This window comes from Cyclopterus lumpus, chromosome 15 (genome assembly GCF_009769545.1).
Source record: "Cyclopterus lumpus isolate fCycLum1 chromosome 15, fCycLum1.pri, whole genome shotgun sequence".
NCBI classification, from domain to species: Eukaryota; Metazoa; Chordata; class Actinopteri; order Perciformes; family Cyclopteridae; genus Cyclopterus; species Cyclopterus lumpus.
The window spans coordinates 23,206,605-23,225,083 of NC_046980.1; the positions used below are offsets into that span (position 1 = coordinate 23,206,605).

The following is an 18,479-nucleotide window of genomic DNA, read 5'->3' on the forward strand; positions in this document are numbered from 1 at the left end:
AGTATATGTAATGTTCCTTGTATAGAGTCTATGTACTGTGTTCCTTGTATACAGTCTATGTACTGTGTTCCTTGTATACAGTCTATGTAATGTTCCTTGTATACAGTCTATGTACTGTACCTTGTACATAGTCTATGTACTGTACCTTGTATACAGCCTATGTACTGTGTTCCTTGTATACAGTCTATGTACTGTGTTCCTTGTATACAGTATATGTAATGTTCCTTGTATACAGTCTATGTACTGTGTTCCTTGTATACAGTCTATGTACTGTGTTCCTTGTATACAGTCTATGTAATGTTCCTTGTATATAGTCTATGTACTGTACCTTGTATACAGTCTATGTAATGTTCCTTGTATATAGTCTATGTACTGTACCTTGTATACAGTCTATGTAATGTTCCTTGTATACAGCCTATGTACTGTACCTTGTATACAGTCTATGTAATGTTCCTTGTATACAGTCTATGTACTGTACCTTGTATACAGTCTATGTAATGTTCCTTGTATACAGTCTATGTACTGTACCTTGTATACAGCCTATGTAATGTTCCTTGTATACAGTCTATGTACTGTACCTTGAAGAGTGCCCCGAGGGACTCTCGTCTCAGGTGTGTCGCGTGGGAGCACTTCCGGTCGGACTCTGGATGAAGTCGGTCTCACCATGGCTGCCGAGGAGCTGGAAAAGATCAACGTGATCACCAAGTTGTCAAACCGAGGTACGTTTGCTTCATACGGGGTGTGCGCGCGCCACCGACCTCCGAGAGACGCGTCTGCACACCGACGACAGGTGACGAGCAGCGAGGCGCTCGTGGAGCACCGGCTTGAATACCGGTCTGAATGCTGCTTCGGTGGATAGATGAAGCAGTGCTATGTCACTGAAGCTCGGGTTATAGGAACAGGGTCACGTTAGTGGGCTTTATGTTGAGTCACGTGGCTACTTTTGGGCTTTATGTTGAGTCACGTGGCTACTTTTGGGCTTTATGTTGAGTCACGTGGCTACTTTTGGGCTTTATGTTGAGTCACGTGGCTACATTTGATGTTCTTTCTGCACTTTGTTTTCCGGTCAAAGTCCACGTAGAGTAGGTGGACTCTCTCTAACCCGGACCTGGTTTAACAGTACTGGGCACACCTGTAGGCCACACCTTTACCTGTGGATTGACTCTTCCCTCCTGTGTGTCTTCAAGCCTGTGGCACCTGTTCCCCTCAATGGAAGCTAAATTCCTTTGCATCCATCATACAGTGGTGGTGTGACACTGTGACTGTCACCTCAGAGAGCTGCTTGTTATCACTGACATGAACCTTCTGTTGGTCACACCCGTGTAATGGTACAGCATGGTCTTCATAGGACATTGACTCAAGTACTTCTGTACTTACCGTAATTACAATTATGATGCTACTTTCTACTCTGCATTTCAGAGGGAAATATTTTAACTTTTTACTTCACTAGATTTATGTATGAGTATTAAATACAATGCATCGTTATCCAGTAAATTGCAGCTGCAGACCAGCTGATTTTGAGACAAAATTGTGACATTGATCAATACATTGCAGCCAAATATGAATTGTGTGCTGCAATAAGAAGAGCTAAGTCCAGCTATTTACAACTCGTAACCAGTAATACTAGTTATATGGAAAAATCTTAAGACCATGACGGATTAAAAAATATATATGCTCCCTTCCGGATAATGACCCTAACCTCCCAGATAATTGAAAATAGTTTCATGCAAGGTTTAAAAAAAAAAACATTCCACCAGCCACACTCACTCTTCCACCCCAATGTCACCTGTTGAATTAACATCTGTGGCTAGGAAATAATGTGAGCTCATCATTCTATCGTCCTGCATCTCCCCACTGATTGCCTACCAAGCTCAGTGGACTGTTTAGGGTGCAGTCAACAAAGCACTCCACCCACCCTACACCACCTGGAATCACCAAACACCTACACACTTCAGTGCTGCCTTTAATTCCAAAACCTATTCCAACTCTCCACCACACTTCTGGATATGAACATCAACCTGGCCATGCGGCCTTCCTAACCTCAGCGCAGGAGCTCCCCTGTGCTGTGCTCTCTTTCTCTGCTTAATCGTATTGTTATTTATATTTACTTTAAATCCAACGACAGCTCTGTGAAAACAATAAAATACGTGGATGACAATTCGGGCCTAATCTCCAATAAGGATAAAACCCAGTACCGCTCTGAGGTGAGCAAGCAAGGAGCTCATGCTTAACAGCCAAAACCCAGGAAGTCATTATTGACTTTTGTTGCTTGCCAAACCCCCAAAATACTCAAATGAATAGAGACTCCATCACCACCACTGACTGCCTTAAATTCCTGTAGTAGCCTGCCGAGGCTACTACCAGCTTGTTTAGTTTGTAGCTTTGGAGCTAGCTCATGCTGCTGGGTGTCTACAATCAGTAAACGGAAAACAGGACCAACAACCTGAACAACGCTGAGGGCTCTGGTTTGGATCCCCTGTGTCCGCCACATCTACAATGGCTGCCCTCAACCTCCCCATCCCACTGTGTCAGCTCACCCTGCATGGCCGATGAAATCAAAGAGCTGGAAGGAAGGAATATCCACACTCTACAAGATCCAGGATGTTGAGAAGCTCATGGACACCATCATCTTCGGTCCAGCACAAACTGACACAACCAGCAACCGTGTGCATGATGCCACCGCTCCCTGTCCAGCCGCCGCATGTCACAGTCCCTGACCTGGTCTTAACCCTGACATCCCCAACAACTAAACACCCATCTCCAATCTCCATTTTCTGTCTAAAATACTGGCACACACTGCTGCCAACCAACTCAAAACCCACCTGGACTCCAACCAACTGTATGAACCATTTCAATCCGGGTTCAGATCTCACCACAGCACAGAAACCGCCCTAATCCAAGTCACCAATGACCTCCTCCTCTCCTCTGATGACCACTCCCTCAACATCCTCATCCTACTGGACCTCAGTGCAGCCTTTGACACCATCAACCACTCCATCCTCCTCTCCCGTCTTGAGTCCTCCCTCCACATTACTGTCACAGCCCTCTCCTGGTCAAGTCATACCTCTCTGACCGCCAACAGTTCATTATCATCAATAAATCCAAGTCTGACACAACCCCAGTCCCTCAAGGTGTTCAGTACACGGCCCCCGCCTCTTCAACCTTTAATTGCCCCCCCTTGGCAACATCATACGCCACCACGGTCTCCAAGCTCACTGCTACGCCGACGACACACAGCTTTACATCTCCACCAAATCCATCACACCCACTACCTACTCCACCATCAGCAACTGGATGCAAGCCAACTTCCTCAAACTCAACAGCGACAAATCTGAAATCCTCATCGGCACCACTTCACTACACAAATCCCACCACAACTTCTCCCTCTGCATCGATGGCACCTCTGTTCCTGCTTCCACACACATCTGTAACCTTGGTGTCATCTTTGATCCAACCCTCTCCTTTAAATGCCACGTCAAGAACACAAAAAACACCTTCTTTCATCTTGAATGATGCTAGTTATTTATATTTTGTTTTGTTTCTTAATCTTATGTCATCGCTCTTGTAAATATTGTAATTGCTTTTATTGTTTCTCTTCTCACCACGTAAAGTGCCTTAAGTACCCTTTTAAAATGCTATACAAATAAAATGTATTATTAACTCTGTTATTATTATAACTCTGCCATCAGCCTTATTAAACACTTGTTGATTGAGGTCAAAAATAAAGAGGCTTTTTATTTGTTCCCGTCTTCCGTTTCCTCTACAAAGTCCTCGATTCAGAGCTTAAAATGTCATCCTTAGTCAGCTTCCTGTTCCGTGACTCCTGAATGTCTCGAGGAGCTAAATTTGGTTACTGATTACATTTGTTCCATGAGAAAAATAACATCTGTTCTGATAACTGCACTGTACAATGTCTTCTGTTTGTGTTGGATTCAGAGTGTTTGTGTTGGATTCACTGTGTTTATGTTGGATTCAGAGTGTTTGTGTTGGATTCACTGTGTTTGTGTTGGATTCAGAGTGTTTGTCTTGGATTCACTGTGTTTATGTTGGATTCAGAGTGTTTATGTTGGATTCAGAGTGTGTGTGTTGGATTCAGAGTGTTTGTGTTGGATTCACTGTGTTTGTGTTGGATTCAGAGTGTTTGTGTTGGATTCAGAGTGTTTGTGTTGGATTCACTGTGTTTGTGTTGGATTCACTGTTTGTGTTGGATTCAGAGTGTTTGTGTTGGATTCAGAGTGTTTGTGTTGGATTCACTGTTTGTGTTGGATTCAGAGTGTTTGTGTTGGATTCAGAGTGTTTGTGTTGGATTCACTGTGTTTATGTTGGATTCAGAGTGTTTGTGTTGGATTCACTGTGTTTGTGTTGGATTCAGAGTGTTTGTGTTGGATTCAGAGTGTTTGTGTTGGATTCACTGTGTTTATGTTGGATTCAGAGTGTTTGTGTTGGATTCACTGTGTGTGTGTTGGATTCAGAGTGTTTGTGTTGGATTCACTGTGTTTGTGTTGGATTCAGAGTGTTTGTGTTGGATTCAGAGTGTTTGTGTTGGATTCACTGTGTTTGTGTTGGATTCACTGTTTGTGTTGGATTCAGAGTGTTTGTGTTGGATTCAGAGTGTTTGTGTTGGATTCACTGTTTGTGTTGGATTCAGAGTGTTTGTGTTGGATTCAGAGTGTTTGTGTTGGATTCACTGTGTTTATGTTGGATTCAGAGTGTTTGTGTTGGATTCACTGTGTTTGTGTTGGATTCACTGTGTTTATGTTGGATTCAGAGTGTTTGTGTTGGATTCAGAGTGTTTGTGTTGGATTCAGAGTGTTTGTGTTGGATTCACTGTGTGTGTGTTGGATTCAGAGTGTTTGTGTTGGATTCACTGTGTTTGTGTTGGATTCAGAGTGTTTGTGTTGGATTCACTGTGTTTGTCTTGGATTCACTGTGTTTGTCTTGGATTCACTGTGTTTGTGTTGGATTCAGAGTGTTTGTGTTGGATTCACTGTGTTTGTCTTGGATTCACTGTGTTTGTCTTGGATTCACTGTGTTTGTGTTGGATTCAGAGTGTTTGTCTTGGATTCACTGTGTTTGTGTTGGATTCAGAGTGTTTGTGTTGGATTCAGAGTGTTTGTGTTGGATTCACTGTGTTTGTGTTGGATTCAGAGTGTTTGTGTTGGATTCAGAGTGTTTGTGTTGCATTCAGAGTGTTTGTGTTGGATTCACTGTGTTTGTGTTGGATTCAGAGTGTTTGTGTTGGATTCAGAGTGTTTGTGTTGCATTCAGAGTGTTTGTGTTGGATTCAGAGTGTTTGTGTTGGATTCAGAGTGTTTGTGTTGCATTCAGAGTGTTTGTGTTGGATTCACTGTGTTTGTGTTGGATTCAGAGTGTTTGTGTTGCATTCAGAGTGTTTGTGTTGGATTCCTTGTGTGTTTTTGTTGTAAGTCCATCCCAAACAGTGGGTCACGACCCACAGATGGGTTGCAGAAGCTTAAACTCCAATAATGTTGTCCCTGTCTTTTATATCTGCGTTACATTCAACAGTGTGTCTTAGAGCATTGACTCTAATATTAAAGGTTAGTGCACATTCTGTTTACCTCACGAGAGGAAAACCACCAGAACCTCTTCCCTCCACCTAAATGCATTCATGTGTTCTCATCAAGCTTTTAACAGTTGGCGTGTTTTCAATAACACACCCGTGTGTCATGTTCTAATCTTGGCAGCTACCATCCAGATGATCTATTAACACAAATTGATGATAGAAGGCAGTTCACCTTACTACTGGAGCTACTCCAAAGGCACATATTCAAACAGCCAGAGTGTTACATCTCTGGTGTCATAGTCAGGTGACTGAATGAGGAGGTATCACATGCTGCAGAAGTTCCCACTTGGTATTATTAAACAGGGTGAAGTGAGTTCTCTGTTCCTCACTGACATTTGCTTTTATTGTGATTTACTGAACATGGCTTACTGGTGTCCTTTACACTCCACAGCCCTCCAGGAGTATGAGGGCCTGCAGAGGAAGCACGAGACAGCAGCCATGGAGGTAAGTGGTATTATCAGTCAGACAGATAGTTGAGTTAGCAGCAGCAGTTCTATAGGATCAGTACACAGTTACAGCACAATGAGGAGTTGGCCTAGAAGTATAAGTAGCTGCATTAATAATATTGGCAGCCAAGTGTTTAGCATTTTCTTTTATTCCTTTAGATTTGTATTCGTCACTCCCCCGGTCTGTAAAAAGCCTTTAAGAAAACATCTTTGTTCAGTATCTCAGGTCAACTTGCCCCTGGTGGTCTCTATTCTTGCTCCTGGTGGTCTCTAGACCAGGTTTGGGGCACAGGTTGAGACGGGCCTTTGCAGTTGTCCCCCCCAAACTGGAGAATGGGTTTTCTCTGCATGTTAGGCTGGCCCTTACTGCCTGTTTATGAATCGCTTCTCAAAACACATTTCTCTGGTTTTAAACCACTAAAGAGATGCTTTTCTATATTATTGTCTTTTAAACTTGTCTTTTGTGTTCTTACTGTGTTGTTTTTATGGTTTTTGCTATAATTTAATTGCACAGTCCATTGGCTATTGAATAGCTTTAGAAATACATTTGGATGGATGCCTGAACCATCACACCATGATGTTTAATAATAGCCCTCAGAAACCCTTATTGGGGGACCCCGGTGAGGGCTTGGTATGAAAGCTTTTTGAATCCTGAATTGCTGAAGGCTGATCGGAACAGCGTGGACTTGGGTTGACGTTTCTCTGTCTTTCTGTTTTAGTGCAAGAAGCTGGAAGAGGAGAGAGATGAGGCCATCAAGAAGCTCAATGAGTTCCAGCAAGGTGAGTGTCTCACTCTTGGGCCAATACATGTACGGAAAGTGAGATTAAGGCAGACTTTGTTTCCTTCTATAAACTATAAGCTTTAACTCCCAAACGTATCGAACTGGAAAGCGAGGAGTCTCCGTCTCTCAGTCGGTCCATCCATCGCTTGAGAACATGTGATCTACTCCACACTTGGCGGGTACGTCGTTGAGGAACCGAGGGAGCACTCTTTAAAAATGGTTGTAATTTAGACACGGGGCAATATGAATAAACCATCACACGTTGGGGGCGGAGCTCCAGAGCTCTGCAGACCGAGTCCAGCATGTCGTCCGCGTTGGCAGACCTTCACTTTACAACCCCCTGGAGTCCTGGAGTCCGCATGGGCAGATAGCCAACTGGAAAGGACTGGAACCAGAGTGTGTTTCACCGGTATGAGTCAGCCACCACTCGGGTCTGTGTGAGTAAGACTGGAGATCTTGATACAAACGTATCACACTGACAGAAAAAAAGCCTTGGCTACTTAAATCCATGCTGTGCTTTGTGTGAGTGAATCAGAATCATTCAAGTTAAAACTGCTACGCCCCCATTTCGCTCTTTAAGAAGAGGTTTATCATAGTTAAAGCAGCGATGTTGTAAGATGGAGAAGCATTGTCCCTTAAGACAATAACTTTCCACAAAAGTGACGGGGATTTCGACGTGGGTCAATAATAAAAGAAATGTTTTTGATATATATTTGATATTATGTGAAAGGAAACAGCAGGACAAGAACAATCTGATCTGTGAGCCCAAGATGAGACATTACTGGACAAACATCCATAAGTTGGATATGTCCAAGACACGAGGGTCAAATTGACGACACCCAGCATGGAATTTCATCCTGACGTAGTTTAAAAGTTCATAATTATGTGATTCATTAATTCATGTTTTAGGGCAGTCAAAGTTTCATAACCTTGGCATCACATGACTGCTCAGCTTTTTGTTGCATGTCTATTTACTCGGTTAATTCTGTGTTTCTGCCCAGTTGCAGATAAAGATGCAGCTTCACTTGTATCATTAGTATTTTATCTATTTGTAGAATTAGATTGCAGTGGTGGCTGCGTTGTTTACAGCTGGTGTGATGGTCCAAAGGTGACCATTTCATACTTATTTCATACAATTGTCGAAGGCATTTGTAAACTAACGGTTTTAATATCATTTAATTAAAGGCGATTAAACGTTTTTAAAGTGAGATACATTTAGTAGAATGGTGTATATTTACAGTAAGACAACAGGCCTTCACGATTTGTGGGAATAGTCAGAAAAACCAGATTTGTGCATAAAATGTTTGTACGCTCGGTTTAAGAGCACATTTGTGGCTACGCAAAGCCCAACATACTGGAATGTATATAACGTTTGCTCAAGGTGGATCTGATATGATGCTAAAAAGTTCAACGAATAATAATGCATCATATTTTAATTGTCATATATAAATTGTTTTAATCCAATCTGAATCGGCAACAAATCAAAACAATATTTTTCCTCCAAAGTAGAAGTACATAGCAAGAAGTATACAGGTCAGTTGCATACATGTGTGTGTTATGAGGGCCTTTTGTAAGTTAGTTTGTGGTATACTGAGTAAGAATAGACACATAATACAGTAATATTGTTCTCATCTTAACGCCATCACCACCTTTACGTTGTGGCCCCAACCATTGCCGGCAATCGTCCATTACAGCTGTAGAAATATGTGAACCAGGAGGCACATCACAGCGTTGGAAGTGCAACGTCACAAACCTGTTCCAGACACGGCACATTTTAAATGTTTTGGCCCGCCATTACATTTTCCAAAACGGTTCTCCCTCCAGGTTGAATGCTTTGCTGTGACCACTTTATTGAGGACCGGATTTAAAACATGTCAAAAGAGCAAATAGTTTGTCACGGTGGAATTGTGTGGATGATTTTCATCTGAATAAATCTGGCCCGTACTTGTGTATTCAGCGATTCTCCAGCCAAAACACATATTGTGTTTGATTTCCGCATTAATAGAGGCTGCCTCACTGTGCCAAGCAGCTGCATATTAGGACCTATTACGTGATTTCATAGCTCTTAGAAAATTGCTCCTATTCACAACGAAACGGCTGGGGGTGGGGCAGCAGGGTTGGTGGTGGTGGTGGGGGGGGGTAGTGGGAGGACGGGAGAAAAAGCCCCCCAACACACAATCATGCCTTTTCAATTGCCGATGGCAAGGTTGATGACAACATGACCATTGTGTTATAATGATAACACCACAAAGGCATCTGCCCCCCTCATCAAGGCTTCACAGCGGCTGCAGATACAATTTAATTCACTGCTCCGTTGGCGGCGCTGATACCATTATGTCGGCACACGGTAATCACTGTCGTTCCTGAGAGGAGGATGGAGAGAAAGACGGGAGCAAAAAAATGAGGGTAGAAAAAGATGGAGCGGTGATGATGGGGAGGTCGAAACTTACAATTAAGACTGCCAATTCTGACGTGTCGGAGCACCCCGTCGACTCGCGCTCACACACTGTCAACACTTCCACCGCTGTTTATTTACCATGGCTACCAGTAATTATAATTAGCATGTCATTTAGTTCAAGGCGTCCTCTCGCAGGTTGCCGAGTGTGGTCACGGCATTATGGAGACGGGAGATGAGGCCGAGGATGAAATCTGGCAGCTAAGTGCTATTGAATGACTGAAGTGGAGTGCGCTGCAGGAACGTGGGTATCGTCCGGCGCCGGTGTTCATCAAGTTCTTAATTAGGTGTTACTGGGGGAGGAATTGCCCACAACAATGGCACTGATGCTTAATTTCTTCCTTGCTCAGCCACAATGTTTTAATCAGCTAAGTGGCGGGCCATTCTTCAGAAGCGTTCTTTTGGTACCGAGGTGTGATTGCAGCTTCAACAGCATTACGGTTTTGGGGATTTTACATTTTACCAGATTTCTGTTCCACTCGCTGTTCTATTTAAACTAAACTACCGAGGTTTAGTTTAAGCTGCACTAATCAATATGTTTCATATCATCAATGGACCAAATGACTGTGTCATGAGAAAGTTGTCAATCATAATGAGTCCACAGTCTGCAGTTCACTGATACGCAGTCTATACGAGGTGGACGGAGCCACCGGGTTCTTTTGAAGCCTCCTGTTTTGCATGTTGGCCGTCGCCATCTTGTTTTTTTGCAACCAGAAGTGACACAAGATGGTGGAGCTGATTACAACCCGAAAAGCTGGCAACCAAACTGTCATAATGAACTTTCATGACCTGAGAACACACATTGCCATTGTGAAGAACAATGGGAGGCTGCTGCTGGCACCACCTTGGCCTCACTCCCAGCGACTTAAGGCGACACCCAAATTACACAAAAAACCCTGTGACCATGCATGACTTTACACCTTTATGTCATTTAAACGGGTAAGCGATTAAAAAATGATTCCTGTACATAGTTATGAATGGGATATTATCTATTGAGACCTCTGTTGGCCTCAAGTGGACATTTGAAGAACTGCGTTTTTCTTCTTCTGCATTGGCTCCAAAGATTGAAACTAGAGATTGGGACCATAAACTCATGTTTACAATGTTTAAACTGAGGAAGTAACAAATCAAGAGGAGTCGCCCCCTGGTGGCTATTAGAAGGAAGCAGCTGATGGACACAGTGGAACATTTACAGCCAATGAGCTGGATAGTCATCTCAGGACTTGGTGGAGACTAAAACGGAGCAAAAAGACCCTTCAAAAAGATTCTCCAAAACATTAACATAGAGTTGGAAAGCGGAAATGCACAGTTTTGTTTCATCGACATTAGACGCGTGGATAGGTGTACAGCACAAACATCCAGATCATACATGCTCTCATGTTAATGGGAAAATTACTTATTTTGTGCCACATGTGCCTTCATGGCTCTGCAGCAGTGATATATATTTTTGGGGTTTGACTTGTCAGCCATAATACAGATTATAATAAGGAAGACATCGTAACGTCATAAATTCCTCCAATCAGAGATGAGCTAGATTGACTCCACACATGCTCAGTAGGATTCTCTGACTATAAGAAAGAACAGCCGACATTTTCAGCAAAACATTATTTTTAAGTATGAAAGTTACAGTATTTTTTAATCTGGCATCAATCGTATGCAAACAACCATGTCGTCCTTTGACTTGTGGGGTTTGGACCTTCTATTGAACGCTCTCCAATGGATTGATTTCTTGAGATATATAATTCACATCTGTGGTTAACGAGAGGGTCGCCTCCCTGCGCCTACGGGTTGCGGGGAGTAAGGCTCTGACTGTTGTTTGTGCTTATGCACCGAACAGCATTTCGGAGTATCCGGCCTTCTTGGAGTCGGTGGGAGGGGTCCTGGAAAGGGCGCCGCCTGCCGACTCCATAGTTCTCCTGGGAGACTTCAACGCTCACGTGGGCAATGACAGAGAAACCTGGCGGGGCGTGATTGGGAGGAACGGCTTGCCCGATCTGAACCCGAATGGTGTTTTGTTGTTGGACTTCTGTGCTAGCCACAGTTTGTCCATAACAAACACCATGTTCGAACATAAGGTGGCTCATAAGTGTACCTGGTACCAGAACACCTTATGCCGGAGATCAATGATCGACTTTGTAATCGTATCATCTGATCTGCGGCCGTATGTCTTGGACACTCGGGTGAAGAGAGGAGCAGAGCTGTCAACTGATCACCACCTGGTGGTGAGTTGGATCAGATGGCGGGGGACTCGGCTAGAGAGACCTGGCAAGCCCAAACGTGTAGTGAGGGTGAACTGGGAACGTCTGGCAGAGGATCCTGTCCGGGAGGTCTTCAACTCCCACCTCCGGAAGAACTTCTCACAAATTCCGAGGGAGGCTGGGGACATGGAATCCGAGTGGACCTTGTTCAAAGCCTCTATTGTGGACACGGCTGCTCGGGGCTGTGGCCGGAAGGTCATCGGTGCCTGTCATGGCAGCAACCCGAGAACCCGGTGGTGGACACCGGGGGTGAGGGAAGCCTTTCGGGCCTGGCTGGCCCAGGCGTCTCCTGAAGCAGCTGACGAGTACCGGCGTGCCAGAAGGGCTGCAGCTGCGATGGTCGCGGAGGCTAAAACTCGGGCATGGGAGGAGTTCAGGGAGGCCATGGAGAAGGACTTTCGGTTGGCCTCAAGGAAGTTCTGGCAAACCATCCGACGGCTCAGGAAGGGAAAGCAGGGTCTACCCCAGGCTGTTCTCAGCAGGGGGGGGAACTGCTGACCCGGAGTGGGGACATCGTCGGGCGGTGGAAAGAGCACTTTGAGGAACTCCTAAACCCGGCCAACATGTCCCCCGGAGAGGGGGCAGTGCCGGAAGACTTTGGGGTGGTTTCACCCATATCCCTGGCAGAGGTCGCTAAGGTAGTCAAAAAGCTCCTTGGTGGTAAGGCGCCAGGGGTGGATGAGATCCGCCCTGAGATGCTGAAAGCGCTGGACATTGTTGGGCTGTCTTGGTTGACACGCCTTTTCAGTGTCGCATGGGGGTCGGGAACAGTGCCCATGGACTTGTAGACCGGGGTGGTGGTTCCCATCTTCAAGAAGGGGGACCGGAGAGTGTGCTCGAACTATCGTGGTATCACACTGCTCAGCCTCCCGGGAAAAGCTTATGCCAGGGTGCTGGAGAGGAGGCTCCGACCGCTTGTCGAACCTCGGATTCAAGACGAACAGTGCGGATTCCGTCCCGGTCGTGGAACAGTGGACCAGCTCTTTACCCTCGCAAGATTACTGGAGGGGTCCTGGGAGTTTGCCCAACCAGTTTACATGTGCTTTGTAGACCTGAAGAAAGGCTTTCGACCGGGTCCCTTGGGGGTTTTTGTGGGGGGTGCTGCGGGAGTATGGGGTGCCGGACCCGTTTGCACGGGCCATCCGGTCTCTGTATGCCTGCAGTAGGAGCTGTGTTCGTCTCCTCGGTAGTAAGTCAGACACGTTCCCGGTGGGTGTTGGCCTCCGCCAGGGCTGCCCTTTATCACCGGTCCTGTTCGTGACCTTCATGGACAGGATATCTAGGCGCAGCCAGGGGGCGGAGAGGATCCGGTTCGGGAGTCTCGGGATCGCTTCTCTGCTGTTCGCGGATGATGTGGTCCTGTTTGCCTCCTCGGACAGTGACCTCCAGCATTCACTGGGGCGTTTTGCAGCCGAGTGCGAAGCGGCAGGGATGAGAGTTAGCACCTCCAAATCTGAGGCCATGGTGCTCTGTCGGAAACCGGCGGATTGCTCCCTCCAGGTGGGGGCAAACTGCCTACCCCAAGCGAGGGAGTTCAAGTATCTCGGGGTCTTGTTCACGAGTGAGGGTAAGGTGGAGCGGGAGATCGACAGGCGGATCGGTGCGGCTGCAGCAGTAAAACAGGCGCTGTACCGGTCCGTCTTGGTGAAGAGGGAGCTGAGCCGGAAGGCAAAGCTCTCCATTTACTGGTCGGTCTACGTTCCAACCCTCACCTATGGTCACATACTCTGGGTCGTGACCGAAAGAACGAGATCTCGGATACAAGCGGCCGAAATGAGCTTCCTCCGTAGGGTGGCCGGGCTCAGCCTTAGAGGAAGGGTAAGGAGCTCGGACATCAGGGGGGAGCTTAGAGTCGAGTCGCTGCTCCTTCGTGTCGAAAGGAGTCAGCTGAGGTGGTTTGGGCATCTAGTCAGGATGCCTCCTGGACGCCTCCCATTAGAGGTTTTCCGGGCACGTCCAACTGGTAGGAGGCCCCGGGGAAGACCGAGGACACGCTGGAGGGATTATATCTCCTGGCTGGCTTTGGAACGCCTCGGGATCCCCCAGAATGAGCTGGAAAGTGTTGCGGGTGAGAGGGAAGCCTGGGTCGGCCTGCTGAACCTGCTGCCACCGCGACCCGACCCCGGATAAGCGGCTGATAATGGATGGATGGATGGATGGATGTTCAGGCTTCTGTATATTGAACACTTTTATAAAAATAGTCAAAAGTGCATTATAAACGTGTATTTATTGTCTTCTTGTTGCATAGAATCAGATATGCCGTATATAAGCCCCCGTGGAATGGCTAATGGCAATTAAAAAAAAGGTCGTCGGAATGATCTGAATAAAAGATGCATTTTGTTCCCGTCCTTTTGAATTCCAATCACATTGACGGCCGTAGGTCGCCCCTCAGACGGCAGCCACAATGGCAAGCAGAAGTACGGCGCTCTTATCTCAATGAACGATGAGGTGAGAAGTCACCGGCGTGCTCAGAGCATCCTCATCACACTCTTTGTTTTCGCTGATGGCGTTCTTACCCTGTTGAATGGCCGTGCGTCAACTTTAAAGTTGGTTATTGACGTGAATGCAGCCATTCAGGAGACTTCTCGTATCACTTTGTCACATCAGAAAGAGGCAGTTGACTTGTGAGGTTTTTTTTTTTTTTTTTTTTTTTGCAAAGAAGATGAATGTGCATTGATTGGACTTGGATTGATTGATCTGTTAGCGTGTTGCTTTGTCAGTTTGAGGGTGAAACCAATGTCTTGGGGCTCAATCGAGGGCCACAGAGGGAACCGTTCTGAAAGGCTCTACGAGCAACTTTCCATTTTTAAAAGTGGTCGTGTTTCCTGAGCTGAAGGAAAGCATTGAGTTTGGACGTAGTTTGATTCGGAGCGTTTCCTTTTGAGAGCGTAGGGTTTTTTTTTTTTTAGAGCAAAGATTTTTGATTTGCAGCAACAAATTCTAGTTTCATAAGCAAAACTAACAATTAATTTACTTACAAGCGAGAAATTACAACGAGATGTTTGTGTAATAAAGACACATTATCTACCTTCATAAATGTGTTTGGCCCAAAATATTCTGAGCATATATATGACCATCAGTTTTAGGTCTTTTTCTGGTCTCCAACGTGTCTCACAGGAGGACAGGACCACGGGACTGACCCGTCCACTGCATCACTTTGTCCACGGGCCTGTTCATGAAGTATGGTTATGACGTGGCGTCTTTATTTTGTCTCAGTTTCTCAGATGGTCATTGAAGAGGTCAACGATATTCAGCAGAGCCTGGACATCGAGAGGACGTGTCGATTAAGCGCTGAAGCCCTGGCATCCAAGGTACACAACACCGCTCTGGAGCACAACGTGCCATCTGTGTACTTCCTGTGATACTTTTCCAAAGTAAGCCTGGGTTCAAGTTTCAATGAAGTCCAATACAACAAGCTCCTTGTCTCATTACATTAAAACAAGAGAGGAAGTGCAGAATCTGTTGATGCTGCAGCATCAAATGAGCTACTTAAGACCCTGTGGTCAGTGTTCTTGTTGCATCAGAAGCACTCTGTGGTCCTCCAGCTCCGCTCTCGTCCCCATGTGTCGGGGTCTGAGTCTGCATTGGATTCTTCCCATTAAGCCTTGCAGCCCACTGGTGTCGCGCCTATCACTGTAATCATCAGAAGCCCTCGCGGTCCAACTGGTTGGACCACACTGTGGCCAATAAGAGGCTGAGGGAGAATTATGGTGAAGGTCCTGGTCTTCTTTCCCCTGAGTTGTTACTCACAGTCGTCTTACAGGTGGCACTAATGACCAAAGGGTTTCTGGGTAAGATGCCTGTTTTTGGTCTTTGCTACTTTCTGAGCTCGCTGCAGATATTTGTGGCTTTGAAAGATTGTCTCTTTAGGCTCTCAAGACATCCCGGTGCCAACTTGACCTTTAAACTCAAAGATAACAAATGTCAGGGCGGCTATTATCATTCCTCTGGTGTCATCTTCACACTCCTCACTCCTCTTCCTCTGGTGTCATCTTCACACTCCTCACTCCTCTTCCTCTGGTGTCATCTTCACACTCCTCACTCCTCTTCCTCTGGTGTCATCTTCACACTCCTTCCTCTTCCTCTGGTGTCATCTTCACACTCCTCTTCCTCTTCCTCTGGTGTCATCTTCACACTCCTCACTGCTCTTCCTCTTCCTCTGGTGTCATCTTCACACTCCTCTTCCTCTGGTGTCATCTTCACACTCCTCACTGCTCTTCCTCTTCCTCTGGTGTCATCTTCACACTCCTCTTCCTCTGGTGTCATCTTCACACTCCTCACTGCTCTTCCTCTGGTGTCATCTTCACACTCCTCACTGCTCTTCCTCTTCTTCTGTTGTCATCTTCACACTCCTCACTGCTCTTCCTCTTCCTCTGGTGTCATCTTCACACTCCTCACTGCTCTTCCTCTGGTGTCATCTTCACACTCCTCACTGCTCTTCCTCTTCCTCTGGTGTCATCTTCACACTCCTCACTGCTCTTCCTCTTCCTCTGGTGTCATCTTCACACTCCTCTTCCTCGTCCTCTGGTGTCATCTTCACACTCCTCACTGCTCTTCCTCTTCCTCTGGTGTCATCTTCACACTCCTCACTCCTCTTCCTCTGGTGTCATCTTCACACTCCTCTTCCTCGTCCTCTGGTGTCATCTTCACACTCCTCTTCCTCTTCCTCTGGTGTCATCTTCACATTCCTCTTCCTCATCCTCTGGTGTCATCTTCACACTCCTCTTCCTCGTCCTCTGGTGTCATCTTCACACTCCTCACTGCTCTTCCTCTGGTGTCATCTTCACACTCCTCTTCCTCATCCTCTGGTGTCATCTTCACACCTCTCTTCCTCTTCCTCTGGTGTCATCTTCACACTCCTCACTGCTCTTCCTCTGGTGTCATCTTCACACTCCTCTTCCTCATCCTCTGGTGTCATCTTCACACCTCTCTTCCTCTTCCTCTGGTGTCATCTTCACACTCCTCTTCCTCTGGTGTCATCTTCACACCTCTCTTCCTCTTCCTCTGGTGTCATCTTCACACCTCTCTTCCTCTTCCTCTGGTGTCATCTTCACACTCCTCTTCCTCGTCCTCTGGTGTCATCTTCACACTGCTCTTCCTCTTCTGATGTCATCTTCACACTCCTCTTCCTCATCCTCTGGTGTCATCTTCACACCTCTCTTCCTCTTCCTCTGGTGTCATCTTCACACTCCTCTTCCTCGTCCTCTGGTGTCATCTTCACACTCCTCTTCCTCTTCCTCTGGTGTCATCTTCACACCTCTCTTCCTCTTCCTCTGGTGTCATCTTCACACTCCTCTTCCTCTTCCTCTGGTGTCATCTTCACACTGCTCTTCCTCTTCCTCTGGTGTCATCTTCACACTCCTCTTCCTCTGATGTCATCTTCACACCTCTCTTCCTCTTGTGTCATCTTCACACTCCTCATTGCTCTTCCTCTTCCTCTGGTGTCATCTTCACATTCCTCTTCCTCTTGTGTCATCTTTACACTCCTCACTCCTCTTCCTCTGGTGTCATCTTCACACTCCTCTTCCTCTTCCTCTGGTGTCATCTTCACACTCCTCTTCCTCTGGTGTCATCTTCACACCTCTCTTCCTCGTCCTCTGGTGTCATCTTCACACTCCTCACTCCTCTTCCTCTGGTGTCATCTTCACACTCCTCTTCCTCTTCCTCTGGTGTCATCTTCACACTCCTCTTCCTCGTCCTCTGGTGTCATCTTCACACTCCTCACTGCTCTTCCTCTGGTGTCATCTTCACACTCCTCACTGCTCTTCCTCTGGTGTCATCTTCACACCTCTTCCTCGTCCTCTGGTGTCATCTTCACACCTCTCTTCCTCTTCCTCTGGTGTCATCTTCACACTCCTCTTCCTCTGGTGTCATCTTCACACTCCTCTTCCTCATCCTCTGGTGTCATCTTCACACTCCTCTTCCTCGTCCTCTGGTGTCATCTTCACACTCCTCACTCCTCTTCCTCTGGTGTCATCTTCACACTCCTCTTCCTCGTCCTCTGGTGTCATCTTCACACTCCTCACTGCTCTTCCTCTTCCTCTGGTGTCATCTTCACACTCCTCACTCCTCTTCCTCTGGTGTCATCTTCACACTCCTCTTCCTCTTCCTCTGGTGTCATCTTCACACTCCTCTTCCTCATCCTCTGGTGTCATCTTCACACTCCTCTTCCTCATCCTCTGGTGTCATCTTCACACTCCTCTTCCTCGTCCTCTGGTGTCATCTTCACACTCCTCTTCCTCATCCTCTGGTGTCATCTTCACACTCCTCTTCCTCATCCTCTGGTGTCATCTTCACACTCCTCTTCCTCATCCTCTGGTGTCATCTTCACACTCCTCTTCCTCGTCCTCTGGTGTCATCTTCACACTCCTCACTCCTCTTCCTCTGGTGTCATCTTCACACTCCTCTTCCTCTGGTGTCATCTTCACACCTCTCTTCCTCTTCCTCTGGTGTCATCTTCACACTCCTCTTCCTCTGGTGTCATCTTCACACTCCTCTTCCTCATCCTCTGGTGTCATCTTCACACTCCTCTTCCTCGTCCTCTGGTGTCATCTTCACACTCCTCACTGCTCTTCCTCTTCCTCTGGTGTCATCTTCAGATTGGACTCAAATATGACAATTCAACAATTACATAACAAATATGACGCAATATTATTCATTAAACCATTCAGGATTATCTTAGAATGAAAAGCTCCACTTTGAACAGATTCAAATCAATTTAAATACAATGAGCCTCAAGAACCACCATAAACAGTCTGCTGATTTCCAGAACTAATTATTCACTAATGGATCATAATCAATCAAATATAAATCACACTTCATAATGTCTGACTGCTATTTGAATTATAATATTGCCCATTGGTGCAGTTGAATAACACATATGTATCCAATATGAATATGAACACCTCAAGCTGCATTCTAACTTAAATGATGTCTGACATGTTTGTTGATTCC

At 46.1% G+C, this 18,479-nt stretch overlaps 1 protein-coding gene across 1 annotated transcript in view; it reads left to right on the forward strand.

Annotated features, from left to right (window-relative positions):
• The first annotated feature begins 649 nt into the window (after positions 1-649).
• shtn1 (shootin 1) overlaps positions 650-18,479 on the forward strand; it is a 53,249-nt gene continuing 35,419 nt past the window's right edge. Inside the window, exons 1-4 of the mRNA XM_034552548.1 lie at positions 650-719; positions 5,976-6,028; positions 6,750-6,810; positions 14,742-14,836. Of these exons, the coding sequence (XP_034408439.1) occupies positions 665-719; positions 5,976-6,028; positions 6,750-6,810; positions 14,742-14,836 (264 nt within the window). The 5' untranslated portion in view covers positions 650-664. The remainder of the gene's footprint in view (positions 720-5,975; positions 6,029-6,749; positions 6,811-14,741; positions 14,837-18,479) is intronic.